The following is a 17244-nucleotide window of genomic DNA, read 5'->3' as shown; positions in this document are numbered from 1 at the left end:
GTGTGGTGGCACACGCCTTTAATCCTAGCCTCAGGAGTTTGTGGCCAGCCATGGGGCTACATAGTCAAAACAAGAAAACCAAATAACAAACAGAAAAGCAGAGACACTAAATGTATCGGAAAGGTGGCAGCCCAGAGACGGTGGGAATAGGGCATAAAAGAATAAATAAAAAGTAAAGGACTGTGGACAGGACACATATGCTAACAGGCTATAAACTATGAAGCGTAGATAATTCAACCCTCTTAACTCCAACTCCAAAACAGAACCTGGGAAAAAAACAAGCGATGTAATGAGCTAAACAAACATAAAGCACAGTAAACAGATCTGGGAGTCTTCTACAAGTTCAGAGTGGACTCCAGAGTCCAGTCTTGTGTTGGAGGAAAGATGTCAAATGACAGAAAAAAAACAGCTCATAGCCAGTCATTACTGAGGGTGGACAGGGCTCAGAGGGTAAGGACCTAGGGAAATTAGTTTTAGATATTACCACTGTTTAGCCAAAATGAGGGACCTTTACAAAATGGAGTGGCCATGGCTGACAATCATTTGCTATTCTGTTGTTTGTCAGTTTTCTCTGGTTTGAAATATCCCATACAAGAGGGAGAGAAAGGTTCACGTCTCACATATCTGGCAGAACAGAAATGCAGATGATTTTTGAGGGCCTGGCCCCAGCAGCTTAAAGCAGAATCATTAACACCTCAGGGAGGAGACTGACCAGTCAAACTCTTGGAGAGAAGACAGTCACCGGCAGTCCAGCTCCCTGCCAGCTGCACACAGAGTCTCAGGAATGCAGATTTCGTGAGTTACCATCTGTGTTGCAGTGGGCTTTGCTGTGATGCAGCTGCTTTTGAGTCGTCTCCATCCCTCATATGTGACTCCTCACCCATACTCCTGTTAGTAATCCCAACACAATTCAGTCAGGTTACCAGGTTAGACACTGGTGCAACTGTTACTTGGGTTTGTTGGTGGCTCCCTTTCTGACCTAATAGATATGTGAGTCTGCATGAGTTTGTGCCTGTGAGTGTGTGTGTGTGTGTGTGTGTGTGTGTGTGTGTGTGTGTTATTTCCCCAGGAAAAGTGCATCACAAAACACTCTTCTTCACAAATTCTGACATTCTAGTTCTACATGGCCACACTCGGCTATTCATGTAACACATTTTCAAGTGTTTTACACTTACTTGTTTGTTCATTTGCAGTTTGTTGTGTGCATCTGTACATGTGTACCATGGTGCTATGTAAATACCAGTGGACAATTGGCAGGAATTGGGTCCCTCCTCCCACCATGTGGATCCCAGGGATTGAACTCAGGCTGTCAACCTTGGCAGCAAGTGCCTTTATCCACTCACTGAACCATCTCCCAGCTCCCCCCCCCCACCCCGCAACAAATAATTGACAAGCAACTGCCAAATATCTTCAGCATCTATGAAATGACCAATAATGCAAGTGAACATTACAGTGTAACTGGCTAACGAATTTGGTGGCATACACTTTCTAAGCATCTGTTGGGGTAGGAGACCTGATGTCAGAGGAAGCCTCCTTGGAGCAGGCAGAGATTCAGCTAAGACCTGAGGGATGCGTGGAGTGAGCTAGTAAAGAAAGAAGTGCAGTGTGCTCTAGACTGGACTTGAGCTTTCCCTCTCCAGCCTTTGATCACAGCATCTTTCCCACTGGAATGCCTTTCTTCCTATTGAGATGCTGCATGCTTTTCAGGCCCAGTGAATAGTCTGTTCTTTCATAAAGCCTTCTCTGACTGAAGGCAGTGTCTCCTTCACCCTCCGGTGGCACTTGGTTTTCATTTTTGACAACTCCCACTTTTTGCCTCATTTTCTGCTTGTTTCTGTATGTGGCATACCTATATGCGGTTTCCCTAAACCTTAAACTTACTAAGAACAGTCTGTTTCTCATTTATCTCTTGACTCCCTAAGGTTAGCTCATTCCTTACACTTAGACGTCTGGAAACAAATGTGTGTAGCATCCATGAATGCCTGTTTGACGTCCCTTTTCAAATAGTTTTCATTCAAATGAAGCTATTGTTGCAAGCTGTGCCTTCAGGACCGAACTTATTCTTAGGTTAAACCAGAATGCTCTGGTCATGGTCTCAAAGACTGATTGGCATTTACCACAATGACCACAGTGATTCTAACAAACAGGCTACTGTTCTGGACTTGACAGGCATTTGGCAAGAACTGGCAGCTCTCCAGTGTCAGCTGAAATGAACTGACGGAGTATGAATTGAGATGCCCCAGTCCAGCGGGGCTCTATTTATTCCTTGAATTCGTGCTCTAAGAGTCAATGACCCAGGTATTAGCCTGATGAGAAACATGTCTGTTCAGGATGGATGGCACTGAGGCTATCCGGGTGTTCCAGCAAGACAGAAGCACAATGCTTGAGACAAAATCACTAAAGATGGATATGCGTGGAGAGCACAGAACTTGAAGCAATGTGATACCAAACAGAAGGGAGCTTTGAAGCTCCATAGACTTACCTGGACCCCAGCTACCCATAGGCTCTCATCTATGTACCTACTTTCAGACTCTCACTTAATGTTCTTATTTAAAAATAGTCTGTAGATATTCTACAGAATCAAAAATAATGTCACATATATAATGTATATTCTTAAATTTGTTTATTCTTCTGTCTTACCCAGTGTGTTTTGTTCTCTTGGGGGCAGGGACTTATCTTTGCCTGCAAAATCTAGCAAGTGTTCAGCATGTCATAGATACTGGTAAATACTTTGATTGTTTGATTGATTTTGAGACAGGGTTTCCTCCTGTCACTTTATAGACCAGGCTGGCCTCAAATTCACAGAGATCCACCTGCCTCTGCCTCCCAAGTGCTGGGATTAAAGGCGTGCGCCACCACCGCCTGGCTGGTAAATACTTTTTAAGCAAATGAACATCAACAGTGCTAGCAAGTCTTGATGGAGTAATGCTTGCTGTCAACAGTTGTTATAAATAGTAGTTCACTTAATCAAATAACCCTAGAAAGGATCTACCACTTTAATGCAATATTTTTTTAAAGATTTATTTATTTATATTATGTATGTGAGTACACTGTCACTCTCTTCAGACACACCAGAAGAGGGAATTGGATCTTATTACAGATGGTTGTGAGCTACCATGTGGTTGCTGGGAATTGAACTCAGGACCTCTGGAAGAGCAGCCAGTGCTCTTAACCACTGGGCCATCTCTCCAGCTCCTTAATGCAATATTTATACAGGAGAAATCGATCTATATGTATAAACTGACAACATGACTGCTTCCTGGTATGGAAAGGTTTTAGTGTAGATATGAGAGAGAGAGCAGCCAGAGGCATCTGGAAGAGTCCAGAGCAGAGAGAGAAATTAGTAGTCTGAACATGGTGAGCAGACTGGACATAGCCAGGGCAAGGCATGTGGGAGAAAGTAGAGAAAGCATCTTGAGATAGCAGGAGCAAGAACCTAAGAGGAGAATAGTGAAAAATGCTGCATCTCAAGAAGGATGAGTAGCTGTCAAGAGGGAAGATCGTGAGCTAGAGGAAGTTTAGAGAAGGGGAGGTGGTGAGAAGAACTAGGATGTTAGAATGGACTTTGAAATATGTAACAGGTACTTTAATACTGAAGGAGCTTGGAGGCCTTTATGTGCTTTGATTGTTAGGAAATGACTCCCATTGATAAACAGTAGCAGGCTTCACAAGTTTCTGAGGAGGAGTGCTGGCTTTTACCATGTGACTAGAAATCCTCTTATAGTCCAGATGGAGCTCATCTCTAGATATTTGGATTGCCTTTTGGAGTTTGGGGAATTTGGGACTGACATACATATATACATATATACATATATACATCATATATACATCATATATACATATATACATCATATATACATCATATATATACATCATATATGCATATATACATATATACACATATACACATATATATATATATATACTTATGTGTGCATGTACACACACACACACACAATGTTGTTGTTGTTGTTGTTGTTGTTGTTGTTGTTGTTGAGTCAGGATCTACACAGCCCTGGCTGTGTAGACCAAACTAGTACCGAATTCACAAAGATTGCATCATCTCCCAAGTACTGGGACTACAGACATGAGCCACCATGTCCAGTTGGCAAAGAGATAAAAACTAGTTAGGTATTTTTAGGGTAAGACCCCATGCAAGACATTATTCTATTGCTATGAAGAGACATGACCATAGCAACTCTTATAAAGGAAAAGCATGTAATCAGGGCTTTGCTTACAGTTTCAGACTCTTTGTTTATCCTTGTCATATGGGAAGCATGGTGGCAGGGAGCATAATGGCAGACAGGCATAGTGCAAGAGAAGTAACTAAGAGTTATACCCTGATCCATAGGCTGAGAGAGAGACTGTGCCTGGGGTTAGGGCACCTTTTTAAGCCTCAAAGCCCACCCCCAATGACATACTTCTTCCAACGAAGCCATACCTCCTAATCCTTCTCAAACAGTGCCACCCCTTGATGATGACTAAGCATTCAAATACAGGAGCCTATGGGTGTTATTCTCATTCAGACCACAACAGTCACCCAGAGCAAGTAGTTTTTTCCAAGGACCTATTGGCAGTTCCATCATTGTCTGAGACCATGTCAGAAGGGAGATAGGGTTTCCACATTATAGCTCTCCTTTTAAATGAATCTCCCATTTTGTAGACTATGCTTGAAGACCTGAATGAAGCCATGGGTGGGCCAACTGGAGTGACCCCTCCCCAACATCTCAGTTACCCACACTTTAGTTTCGGCCATGATTAAAATCCTCCAGGCTAGCAGCTTGTTGGTAGGTACCCCACTTCCTGGTGTCTGGTCCTGTTGTCCAGGAGTTCTGCCTTCTTTCTCTTAAGCTTCCTCTAATAAAACTTTACAAATCACTCTCTGTGGGCTATGAACTTCATTTGTCAAATTCAAAGGAGAAGAACCTGAAGCCACCGACCCACTGAGCTCCTGGCACCTTAACTCCTGGATTGACGCCCATCTCTGGCAAGAGACAAGGCCTCCAGGAAACTCAAGGGTAGCACTGCCCCAAAATGTTTTTATTGAACATATTTTTTAGAATATATAAATCTTTCTTGCTAAATAGGATATCAAATTATGAATTTTCTATCAAAGTGATACTTGAGGCTAGTAAGATGGCTCAGGGGGGAAGGAGGCTGCTCAGCCTGACAACCTGAGTTTGGTCCCTAGGCCCCACATGGTAGAAGGAGAAAACTCACTTCCTCAATCTGTCTTCTGATTTCTACATGAACACAGAGAGAGAGAGAGAGAGAGAGAGAGAGAGAGAGAGAGAGAGAGAGAGAGAGAGGAAGAAGAAGAAGAAGAAGAAGAAGAAGAAGAAGAAGAAGAAGAAGAAGAAGAAGAAGAAGAGGAGGAGGAGGAGGAGGAGGAGGAGGAGGAGGAGGAGGAAGAGGAGAGGAGAGGGAGACAGAATAAATAAATAAAAAGGAAAGTGATATTTTTAAGCTGTGGAGCAGAATGGGTCACCAATGGAGTTAATAATGAGAAAAATGGGTTTGTTTACATATGCATTAAGAAAAAATGAGAGCCGGGCGGTGGTGGTGCACGCCTTTGATCCCAGCACTTGGGAGGCAGAGGCAGGCGGATTTCTGAGTTTGAGGCCAGCCTGGTCTACAGAGTGAGTTCCAGGACAGCCAGGGCTATACAGAGAAACCCTGTCTTGAAAAACCAGAGAGAGAGAGAGAGAGAGAGAGAGAGAGAGAGAGAGAGAGAGAGAGAGAGAGAGAAATAACTTCTGAGAATGGGAGGAATGCCTTCTTTCTTTGATACTGCTGGGGACTGAACACATTAGGCCTTAGGCTCTACCACTGAGCCACATCTCTGGCCCTTGTTTTATTGAAATGAAGTCTCACTACATGGCAAAGGCTGATCTGAATCTCTCTTTCTCTCTTTCTCTCTTTCTCTCTTTCTCTCTCTCTCTCTCTCTCTCTCTCTCTCTCTTTTACTCACCTACCCACCCACCCAAGTTGACCTCCAACTTGACACTCCCCCAGCTCAGCCTGTTTTAATTGATTTTTATGTATGGGTGAGGGGTTTGACTGCTTGTATGTGTGTGTACCATGAGCTTGCTTGTGTGCCCACGGAGTCCAGAACAGCAGTGTGGGGTTGATGTAGAAGAAACTCAAAGTAATAAAATTGATGTTATAGAGGACTTAGTCATAGATTCTTCACACAAGTAGACTTTAGCTAGTGGAGCACTGCCTCCAAAACACTTAAAGGTACGTAGCATGCTAGCCAGCTTTAGTCAACCTTTTAGATAAATGAAATTTTGGATGTTAGGATGTAAATGTTTACTTATCAGGAATGACCAGGTCCTATTAGGTCATATCTGCCATTAGACATACCTCTAAAGGGGTTGCTCAAGGGGGTATCTCATGGTCACAACCACCACTAAGTCCTCCTGGTCTGTAAGTAGGGTCCGTGTGTTCTTAACAAGAAAGACATAATTCTGCAAGGTAGACAAGATAACCCTGAGCAACAACTATTCAAAAAAGAAAAACACTGGTATACTTAAAATAATCCTGGCAATAGGTAATATTTTTGCTTTGCTAATCTTTTATGAGCCCAAGTGGCCAGACTCGCAGTCTCTTGTTTCTATTTAAATTGATTGAAGTGTAATTTGGGGCTGGGACCCAGGATGACAGTGTTTGTGGAATGCATAAGCCAAAGTGTATATGAGTTAGTGACTTATAGTTTTCATTGCTGTCAAGAGACACCATGACCAAGGCAACTCTTATAAAGGACATTTAATTGGGACTGGCTTACAGGTTCAAAGGTTCAGTCCATTGTCATCAAGGTGGGAGCATGGCAGTGTCCAGGCAGGCATGGCACTGGAGGAGCTCAAGAGTTCTGCATCTTGATCTGACTGCATCCAGGAGAGAGGGTCTAAAAGCCCACCCCTGCAGTAACACACTTCCTCCAAAACGGCTGTACTCCAACAAGGTCACACCTCCTAATAGTGCCACTGTCTGGGCCAAGCATATTCAAACTACCAGTTAGTACAATCCTGTCAAGGCTGACTCTAACTTAGGCGTTAACCACAGTCAGCCAGATCTTTGCCTTCATCTCTAACTTTGAGGAGCAATTTTTCAGTAGGAAGGCATATTATTTCTAAAACAGGATCTCCTGGAACTAGAGGAACATACAGTTGTGTTGGGAGCTGCAGTCAGTATCCGCCATTCCAAGATGGCGCGGACATCGTGTCCCTCCACTAGTAAACAATTAACTGCACAGCTGCAAAGGCAGAAAGCCCGCCAAAGTCACTGGCCAATCCCGAGGCGTAATATTGGGTGGTGAGCAAACAACCAATCAGAAGTGAATACGTCACTCTAGGGTGTATTTAAGCGGTGCCTCTTCCTGTGTTTGGCTCTTCCGTGTCTTCCACGTTTGCTGATACAGAGTAAAGCCTCGTTTGTAGTAACTACCCGAATACTGTCTCTCGTGCCCTTTTTCGCGGGCGAAGGGGACTCGAGAGGCGCGCGGAACACAGTTGTGAGCCATCACTTGGGTGCTGGAAACCTAACAAAGGTCTTAGCAAGAGAAGCAAATGCTATCAGCCACTAAGCCATCTCTACAGTCCTGGATTGCTTTGTGGAATGTTCTGTGTGTATACCCACACATATCTAATCCAAGTGATTGTATTAGTGATTATGTTAGTTTCTTTCTATATATCTTTTGGGTTTTTGATGCTGTAATTTCTTTGTTTGTTTGTTTGTTTGTTTGTTTGAGACAGGGTTTTTCTGTGTAGCCCTGGCTGTCCTGGAACTCACTCTGTATACCAGGCTGGCCTCGAACTCAGAAATCCACCTGCTTCTGCCTCCCAAGTGTGCGCCACCACTGCCCAGCTGATGCTGTAATTTCTTAATTTGAGTATATTTTCTCAAGGACTCTTTCCTACATCAAACATTGTTGTAACTTTTGTTGCTGCTGGTGGTTTCCTCCTCTCAACTTTGTCCATTCCAAACCTGACAGTTTTGTTCCAGGTAACCAGGCAGATCACAGCCAGCAGATGGCACTGTAGCAGGAATGTATGGAATTCTTAGGTTTTTGACAACCACTCTCATGACTGAGTGCAGCACTTTCAGCCAGACTCCAGTAAAGCAGACCCTACTGTCTATAATTAAAGGTCCCAGCTTACAAAGCAGAATCTAAAGCTCTGTCCCCTGCACCCCTACCCCATCATTAGACTGTCATCATCTAGTCAGAACAAAGAAGCCATGGTAAGGCAGATTTCTAAAGAGGTGAGGCCAGCTCAGGAGATAAAGGAAACTATCCTGTTAGTTTAAGGAAAAGAAAAAGCCATTCTAACGAACAGGAAGTCGTCTGAATGCTTCTGACAACCGAAAGCCTTAGGATCTGAAATATGTGGCTTTTGTTATAAAGTTTCTTATTTCGTTTACAAAAGTCAGACTCAGCTTGGCTAGATTTCCGCCAGAAGAAGCCACCTAACAAGGACTGTCCCAAAAGCCTGAGCAACTACTGTGGTATTGCTCAATACCTCCGCACTCAACTCTCATTGGGTTTCAGGTATTACAGGACATAGTACTACTGCAGAACATGGAAGAAAAACAAGACAAAACAAACAAACCGTGTCCCCAAGAACTATACTGGCAGTGGTGACGTTTTCAGCTTGGTGTGGTGAGATAAAGTGACCCTGCTGTAGTGTTCACATGTGTGTCACTTTATGTGCAATTCCTTCGCAGTACAGCCTGGTACCTAATTTCATTACCAGTTGTCATCTAAATAAGTTGGAGGAAACAGAATGGTTTTCTTTTGTTTCTTGGTCATGAATCACTTGAACCTTAACGTTCTGTTCTCAATAAGATAAGGCGGGGAACGACGTGTTTTGGCACACTGCGTGACAGAGAAAAAACATAGTTACTCTCCCTCCATTGAAAGCGGGCTGCTGCACGCGCGCACGCACACACACACAGAGAGAGAGAGAGAGAGAGAGAGAGAGAGAGAGAGAGAGAGAGAGAGAGAGAGAGAGAGAGAGAGAGAGACAGAGAGAGAGACAGAGAGAGAGACAGAGAGAGAGAGAGACAGAGCAACACCCGCAGAGCAACACCCGCAGCGCAAACTCTACAGCCTTTATTTTTCAAACACACTGTCTCGGTCCCATACGTCTAGTTAGACAGGGTCAAGCAGGCAGACATTCGGTTGCCATGACCACAAAGGAAGCCTCGCCCACCACGCTCTCCTCACACTACGTAGGGACGCAGACGCTACGCAGGTAGGGTGGGGCCTTGGCTCGACGATCGGCTAATTACGTCTGACTGAGTTCGGCCTTTCGCTCTCGGCCCTCGCGCTTGCGTACTACGGCTCGTTTCCGTCACCACTGCCCGGATCGGGAAGTGTCAAGTGGGAGCCAGGTTTCCCCGCCTTTGCAGCCGCTACAGCTGAACCCGGACCCCTCACCCCGGCCGGGCACTATCGCCATGACGAACGGTGAGAACTGGGGCTCGGAGCGGAGGGTGACGGTAGAGGACCCGGACCAAACGTGGCGGGCGGGGCTAGACTGACGTGGCCGTTCCCCCGCCCCCTCCCAGCCCGGCCCCCCTGGACCTTGGGGAGCCCCTAACTCCTGTCTGGGATGCTCCATGCAGTTTCTCTTTTCTCAAGCCCATCAAGCTACCCTAGTACCCACACCTGACTTTTCCGTTATCACCCTTTACTCTTTTCTTTCCTAGAAGTTCTGGCCACTGGGGAGGTCGGTCACTATAGAATTAGGCTGTTAGTCCCCAGGGAACAGAAGCTATTATCTAGTTCCCTAAGGTCTGGTTGAGAGGACCTAGAAATGATATCAAATCCCACAGTTTGATGGGGAAGTGTATGTAGACAATCCCCAAAGTTTTTTTTTTTTGTTGTTGTTGTTTGTTTTGTTTTTTTGATTTAAACGACAAAAAAACCCTTCACTTGTTTGACTCTAAAGTCCTAGCTGGGTGGCTTCCATCTGGAGCTTCTGGCTAATATCGCAAAGGGTGGATTTAGAAGCTGCCTTTTATTAATGATGGAGCACTTATAATTTTTCCAGGTTGCCTCAAACAAGTTTATAGTCATGATTTTCAGGTTCTAGAGGATGAATTAAGACCTTTATAGTCAGTCTTACAGGACAGGAAATAAGAAAGCCTTTTTAGCCACTATGATTGGAGAGGCGCAGGAAAGTATTTCTGATAGACTTCCATAGACTCGACACTGAAGACTGAAATGTCATTTCCTTGTGAATTTTGGCACTGTCTATAAGAATTTATAGGAGCAAAACAGTAACACATAAAGGCGTCCATGAAAACTGTCTGTGTGTTGACTGATACACTGGAACTAGCTGTGAAATAGTGTCACTGGAAGGAGATAGTGTGGTCCAGAACTGGCAGAAACTGGCAAAGACCCTGGTTGTATATAATATCTATATGAAGCTTTCTGGGTAAGTCAGTTTTACCACAGTGCGCAAAGTTAAAGAAGAAACATCACCCAGAGGAAGACATAGTGTAAACTAGGAAATAAAATATTCCAGCACAGTGATTACGGAATAAAGTCTGCCTTTATGTAATTCATTTTGCTTAACTGAATAGCACACATAAGAAGCAGAAGCAAGAGCTATCTGTGTTATCTAAGCATCAAATATATTTTTGTTTTGTTGCTTTTGAGAGTGGACTTTGCAGGATGCATTTGGCATGCCTCTAATCTCAGTGTTGAATAGAAGGAGGCAGGCAGACCGCAAGTTTAAGGCCAGCCCTGCCTACACAGCAGAGCCCTGTCTGGAAACAAAAATAGGACATGGTTTCCCTTTGTAATCTGGGCTTTCCTGCACCAGATGAGTGATTTATATCAAGAACAGATGTAAACCTTTATGCTCAGACTCTAAGACTCGAAAGCCTAGTACTAGCATCGGTTACTCCCAAGAGCTCGGCACAAATACACTCATGTTTTCTAGTTTGTAGTGAGGGCAGGGGAGTGGAGTGGTAAAGGGGCTTTTTACAAGCAAGATGAGGAAACAGTGCCAAGGTTGTTGGACCCTTCCTGCTCACTGTTGGCACTGCCTTTGAGGTGATCTCAGCACCGAAGTCTGGGAAGGATCACCTCCCTGGGCTAGAACAGCATCAAAGACTCTCTCTCCTTCTTTGTGCGACAGTGTACTCCTTGGATGGGATTCTGGTGTTTGGTTTGCTCTTTGTTTGCACCTGTGCCTACTTCAAGAAAGTACCTCGTCTCAAAACCTGGCTGCTTTCAGAGAAGAAGGGAGTTTGGGGTGTATTTTACAAAGGTAAGGTCTTATCTGAATACAGAGAGAGAACATAGCTATTTCTGAGCAGTGTGGTTCTGTAAAATAGAAGGCGTAGGGCTGGGGCTATATTTGGACTCATCTTTACTATATGAGTGTGTGCATGATGTGTTGTGGGTGTATGGTTGCTGCTATGCACACCTGGGTAGCTGGGCTGTGAGCTTCTAGCCACATGCCTACTTAGCCTAGAAGTACTGCGAGTACAGATTTGTATTACTCTAGCCATATTTTATGTGGCTTCTGGGATGCTGACTCAGGTCCGTACAATTGTGTGGTAAGTGCTTTGCCTAGGGTCTGCTAATAAGATAGTTAAAGTCGAGGGAAGAGGTAAATTTTAAATTAGCTGTTACTTAAGGCATACTTGTTTGTTTTACTTTGTGTAATTTTGGTGTTCTAGGATTAAATAAAAGACTGATACAGTGCCAGCTGTGGTACACACTTGTAGTTCCCGCTACTTGGGAGGCCAAGAAGTGAGCATGTTCTTGTCCAATGTAGTAATATTTGGTCTTGTCAGGTGAGGTGGAGGTATTTTACAAGTTAAATCTTTTTTTTTTTTTTTTTTTTTTTTTTTTTGGTTTTTCGAGACAGGGTTTCTCTGTGTAGCCCTGGCTGTCCTGGAACTCACTCTGTAGACCAGGCTGGCCTCGAACTCAGAAATCCGCCTGCCTCTGCCTCCCAAGTGCTGGGATTAAAGGCGTGCGCCACCACCGCCCAGCTATAAATAATTTTTTAAATGGGGTAAAATAAGAGCAGGCATGGTGACACATCCATAGAATCCTATTGCATAGTGAGCCTTTGTCTTTGAAAAGGTTGGGGAGGACACAAGAATGGCAGCACACACCTTTAATCCCAGCACTGAAGAGGCAGAGGCAGACAAACAGGCAGATTTCTGAGTTCAAGGACATTCTTGTTCTAGCTACAAATTGGAGGCCAGCCAAGGCTACACAGTGTGATTCTATCTCAAAAACTAAAAAGGGGCCAAGGCCAATTCATGTAGAGCCCAGAGCATGAGGGTATCATTTAAGAACATTTCCAGACCCTTGAAACCCTTGGTTCTCTTTAGAGATTCAGAACGTGGTTCAAAAGCAAGGCTTTTGTGGAGAGCCTGGTATGACGCCTCTTTCTGTTTATCCTCTAGCTGCTGTGATTGGAACCCGGCTGCATGCTGCTGTTGCAATTGCCTGCATCGTAATGGCCTTTTACGTCCTGTTTATCAAATGAGTTCCAAACCATCCAGCTCATCAACTGCCAACCAAGGGGATAAAGATGAAGAACTTGTCGGAAACCTGGACCCAGTATAGGAGAGTTGAGCTAAAACCATCAGTGTCTCAAAGATGACACTGAAGCATCTGCCTGCCATATGTGGGGAACACTCATGGTCACAAACATTATTTTTGCTTCAAGGGATTCCAGAAATCCAAACTTTTTTTTTTTAATCTCTTCGTTAATCGGCCCTCAGCAGCAAGTCTGTATGTCCAGATAAATTACACCCCCATTGATATGATTATGTGTCTCCTGCTTAAAAACCTAGGCTGGGTGCTAGCTCAGTGGTAAAGCATTTGATTAGCATTGACAAGGTCTTGGGGTCATTCCCCAACACTGATAAAACAACCTACAATTGATCATCTATTTTGCTCTTTAGTCCCTCATCAGAATCTTTGAAAACTGAGACTCATTGGGGGGATGATATAGGCTTTGTTCAGACTTCCCAGAAGGGGAGAATTTTTTTTTTTTTTTTTTTTTTTTTTTAAAGAGAGGCACTCTGCATAGCCTTGGCTGTCATGGAACTCTATGTAGAGCAGGCTAACCTCACACTCACAGAGAGCTGCCTGCCTCTGCCTCCTGAATTAAAGGCATGTGCCAGGAGATAACTTTTAAGGCTTCATTTTTTTTTCATTGGCTAACTTAGACCTGGTGGACTGCAGAGAGAGTGTGGCTGGAGGAGAACTAGCAGTTAGGAAAGGCAGAACAATTGTTTGGCTTTTGAAATGTGTTCTTTCTGTGCATCTGGGAACTTAAGAGAGGGTGGTTCTCACTGCAGAGAGAACAGATTGCGGCGTGCTGGCAGCTTGAGGGTTTTCCTAAGAGAACTTGAGTGCATGTGAAATCCAGGGTTATCAGTAAGAAGCAGTGACTGAGCCAAGGCAGCAGACTTCTGCTTACCGGTGTCCCCAGAGGAGACATCAGTCAACCGACTGACAGAGAAAGTGAACCAACTCTCGATGTTTCCTAAGGCTTTTAAACACTTTCTAAGTTACCTAGTGCTATAAATACTGTCACTCAGTGTTAAATACGAATGCTGGGGGAGGGGACTATTGAACAAATAATTGATTAATATATTTGAGGTTCTGGAAGAAGAGATAAGTAAATTAGTATATCCATATACTAGTAAGGTCATCTAGTATTAGAGTTTATTGCAATGAAAATGTATGTAGATGGAAGTTTCGTCATGTTATAAAAGATACAAGCTTGTTCTTCAATCTGGGTTCCAGCAGTTTTTAGTTGTGTCTCTGCCAGCTCTTAGCGTTGTTTATACTGCAGTACTTCACTCTCTGAAGACCATGAGAAACTGAAAGGAGAAAAGCCACCGATGCTAACATTTGGTCAGCTTGTAGAATCCATTAAGAAAATGAGTGTGTTTCCAAAGAAAGAAAAGTGAAGCTCTGCGAGGGAGTGTTGAGGGCTTTTCTGTGGAGTGTGAGGACTCCTGAGCAGGCCGTGTCAGATGACTCAGCATTTGAAGGGAAGGTTTCTCCCCTCCCTCCTTATGCCTGCAAAAGAATCAGCTGGCAAATGTGAAGTCTACAACAGTGGAAGAAAAAAGTAGGTCTGATATTACAATACACACGAGTACACACATACTCAATTGAACTGTGGGTCATAAAGCTTGACAGGACAAGTGCAGGGCTCACCCTCAGAAGTTAAACTCTCCTTGTCTGCATACTGCACCGGAGCAAATGCTGCCTGTAAGCCCAGGCCCTGATGCAGTTGAGTGCTGTGAGGGTCTGCAGCAGTTTAGAACGTCACCAAGTACACGCTACTGCATGTGTCAGCCTCTAGGAATCGGTCCACAGGCAAATTGCAGTGATTGCTGTTTTCTGGTACTTCCTAGGATCCTTCCTCAGGAGAGATAAAAACTTAATGGGTCTGGAGAGATCTTGTGGGTGGGAGTTTGGGACCTGTTGACCAACTGGGTGTCCCTTGGGAAGGAGGCACACCACTAGTTACTTTGTATTTAATGACTTGTTTTCAAATAGGGCTGGCTTCTCCGACTGTGGTCTCGAGGACAGCTTCACTTCCTAAACAGCTTTCCGTCTTCAGCTTCCTTCATGGGTCTTCTTGGCCCAAATGTTTTGAGTTGTTATATTTTGAGACGTTTTCTTATCAGAATGTATCAAAAAGTACGGGAAGAAGCAAATGGCTTATTTCATTTTTTGACTTTATGTAATCAGGTAAATAGAAACCTGATGTACTTATTATTTAGGATGATGTGTTTCAATTTTGGCAAAGAAAATGATAAATTGTTGTAGGGGAGGTCCTTCAGGGATGGAGGTCTGAGGGTAGCAATATTATGACTTCAGATTCAAGCTGGCATCACCGTCAACCCTGTGTACCAGGGTTAGAGGAAGTCGGCTCCTTTTCTATAGTTGAATCAGCTCCTTTTTTATTCACCATTGTTGCCACAAATCCGTGAAAATAAACTTTTTCCCTGTGGTTTTTGCCTGCTTCGTTATGTGTGTTTATTGAACTCTCCGATGCTCTCCCCATGCTGTAACATGCTGACTCACTGGAGTGAGCTGGAGGACACTTGGCCAGCAGGCCCATGACTACTGTTAAAAGACAAGTGTTGCAGCCATGGCAGCACCCGCCTTTAATCCCAGCACTTGGAGGCCACCCTAGTCTACAGATAGTTCCGGGACAGTCAGTGAAACCCTGTCTCAAAAAAGCAAAACAAAACAGAGAAGAAGTGTCATTTGGCATTATTGGTAAAGTTCTTCATTCTGACGTTATCAGGTTAACCACCTAATCCCTTAGGGAGCATCTGAACCAATGGGAATCTGGTGCATACGGTGCGTTCTCTCCTCAGTATTTGTTTATTGAACAGCCAATTAGGACTGGCAAACATACACATTACAGCTTCAGAAATCATTTTCTACCAATTTTTTTTTTTTTTTTTTTTTTTTTTTTTTTTACTTTGCCACCCCTCATCCCTTACAGAAAAGGGACAGGTGGTCATGGAGTATTAATATGGTTTCTATGGTGAGAGGCACACCTACCTAATTGTTATTTCACTCATGGAATTTGAAAATTAGGTTTTGTTTTTTGTTTTGTTTTTTTAAATTTGGGTCTGACTATGTGGCCTTGTCTGGCCTGGAATTTATACTATGTACACTTGGAACTCAAGAGTTTAAACCTGCCTCTGCTTTTCAAGTGCTAGGGTTAAAGGAATGCACCATCAAGCCTGGCAAAAAATCCAATATATTTTAATGGAGTGAATGTAAGTGAAGGCTCAACAGTATGACTTTCAGCATCAAGTTCTGGGCAACCAGGAGGCTCTGTAAGTGAGGCTAGAGATATGCGGTCCCCATTTTACAGATACCCTGTCTCTAAGTACTCAAAAATCCTTTGATTAAATGATACTGTGCTACAAAGTGGTTAGTGGGTAAAGGCGCCTGTTAACCCAAGCCGCCAGACCGCATTTGATTCCAAGACTCACATGGTGGAAAGAGAAAACCGACTTTTGTAAGTTCGACCTTCATGTGTGCACCATGACACACTCCTCAGACTCTACCAATAAATAAATACACATGATAAATGATATTTATCGTCAGGGAGAAGGCACATTTGTAAGAGTGTTCCTTTGATGCTCTTGTTAGTAATAACCTAGGGTTGATAAGTCCATGGTAAATAAGTCAACACATATAAGTCTGAGACTGGGTCATTTCATAGCAACAAATTGGATATCTTTTAATATAGGGCAAAGCAAAGGTCAAATCAGGGAAAAACTACATGAGAATATAAACATTTACACTTTATATAAAACTAATACAGCCGGGCAGTGGTGGCGCACGCCTTTAATCCCAGCACTTGGGAGGCAGAGGCAGGCGGATTTCTGAGTTCGAGGCCAGCCTGGTCTACATAGTGAGTTCCAGGACAGCCAGGGCTATACAGAGAAACCCTGTCTCGAAAAACCAAAACAAAACAAAACAAAAAACAAAAAAAACTAATACATAATAAGGAAGCTAGGCTTTCTGCCTACTTGTAATCGCAGCACCCGCAGGCTGAAGCGGATCTTGAGTGGGATACTAGGTTGGACAACTTAGACTTTCAAACAAAACACAACAAAACCCAAGTCTATTTATGGAAATCAGCCTGTGTGCTGGGACCTCCCAGCCACAAGGTGGCAGAAGAGAATGAATGCTCTGGCTAAACAAGGTGTGTGGGGGCCGCCTGACTACTCTGTGGTTCCTCCCAGGATCCTTTGAGACAAGACCGAGGGTTTAAAAGAGGGTGCAACGGCCACTTCCTCGCGAGAGGGAGCGCGGCTGTGGTTGTGGACTGTGCTGTGTGGTAATTGTGCGGCGTGTATGGTGCATGTGGGCCGAGTGCGAGTACGGATGTGCGAGTGTGTGTGCGCGCGTCTGGGGCGTGGAAGGCGAGTGTGTGTGTCCCCCCACGCCCCTCCCCCCGCCTACACCTTGATCTTATTTGATCGGGTCGTGACCCCCGCCCCGCCGGGCCGTCCCGAAATGAAAAGCAGCCCTCCTGCGAAGCCCCCTCGGTGGGGCGCTGTGCAGCGAGGCCCTCTGGGCGGTGGCGGCGCCGCGGTTCCCGGGGTTCCGGGGTCGGTCCTGCGGGCCCGGCGCTCAGAAGTGATGAATTGATCAGATAGACGAGGCCGGGTCTGTCCCAGCCACTGATTACCGAGGCGATTCTGATCTGA

The 17244-nt window shown here is 44.4% G+C and overlaps 1 protein-coding gene and 1 non-coding gene across 2 annotated transcripts; both read left to right on the top strand.

Annotated features, from left to right (window-relative positions):
• Positions 1-9310: 9310 nt before the first annotated feature.
• Positions 9311-15019, top strand: Tmem167b (transmembrane protein 167B). Its single transcript, XM_034500857.2, has 3 exons — positions 9311-9469; positions 11151-11282; positions 12439-15019. The coding sequence occupies exons 1-3, from the start codon at positions 9460-9462 to the stop codon at positions 12519-12521; spliced, it is 225 nt and encodes a 74-aa protein (XP_034356748.1). The 5' UTR covers positions 9311-9459; the 3' UTR covers positions 12522-15019.
• Positions 15020-16826: 1807 nt separating this feature from the next.
• LOC117708062 (small Cajal body-specific RNA 2) lies at positions 16827-17244 on the top strand. Its single transcript, XR_004606776.1, has one exon.

The sequence above is a fragment of the Arvicanthis niloticus genome, chromosome 4 (genome assembly GCF_011762505.2).
Source record: "Arvicanthis niloticus isolate mArvNil1 chromosome 4, mArvNil1.pat.X, whole genome shotgun sequence".
Lineage (NCBI taxonomy): Eukaryota > Metazoa > Chordata > Mammalia > Rodentia > Muridae > Arvicanthis > Arvicanthis niloticus.
The sequence above is the reverse complement of the archived record's forward strand: the minus strand, read 5'-3'. Positions and strand labels throughout refer to the sequence as shown.

Excerpts from the sequence above, each read along its gene's own strand:
- Tmem167b (XM_034500857.2), top strand. Across the intron at positions 11,283-12,438 it reads TTGGGGTGTATTTTACAAAG|CTGCTGTGATTGGAACCCGG; the intron begins GTAAGGTCTTAT and ends TTTATCCTCTAG.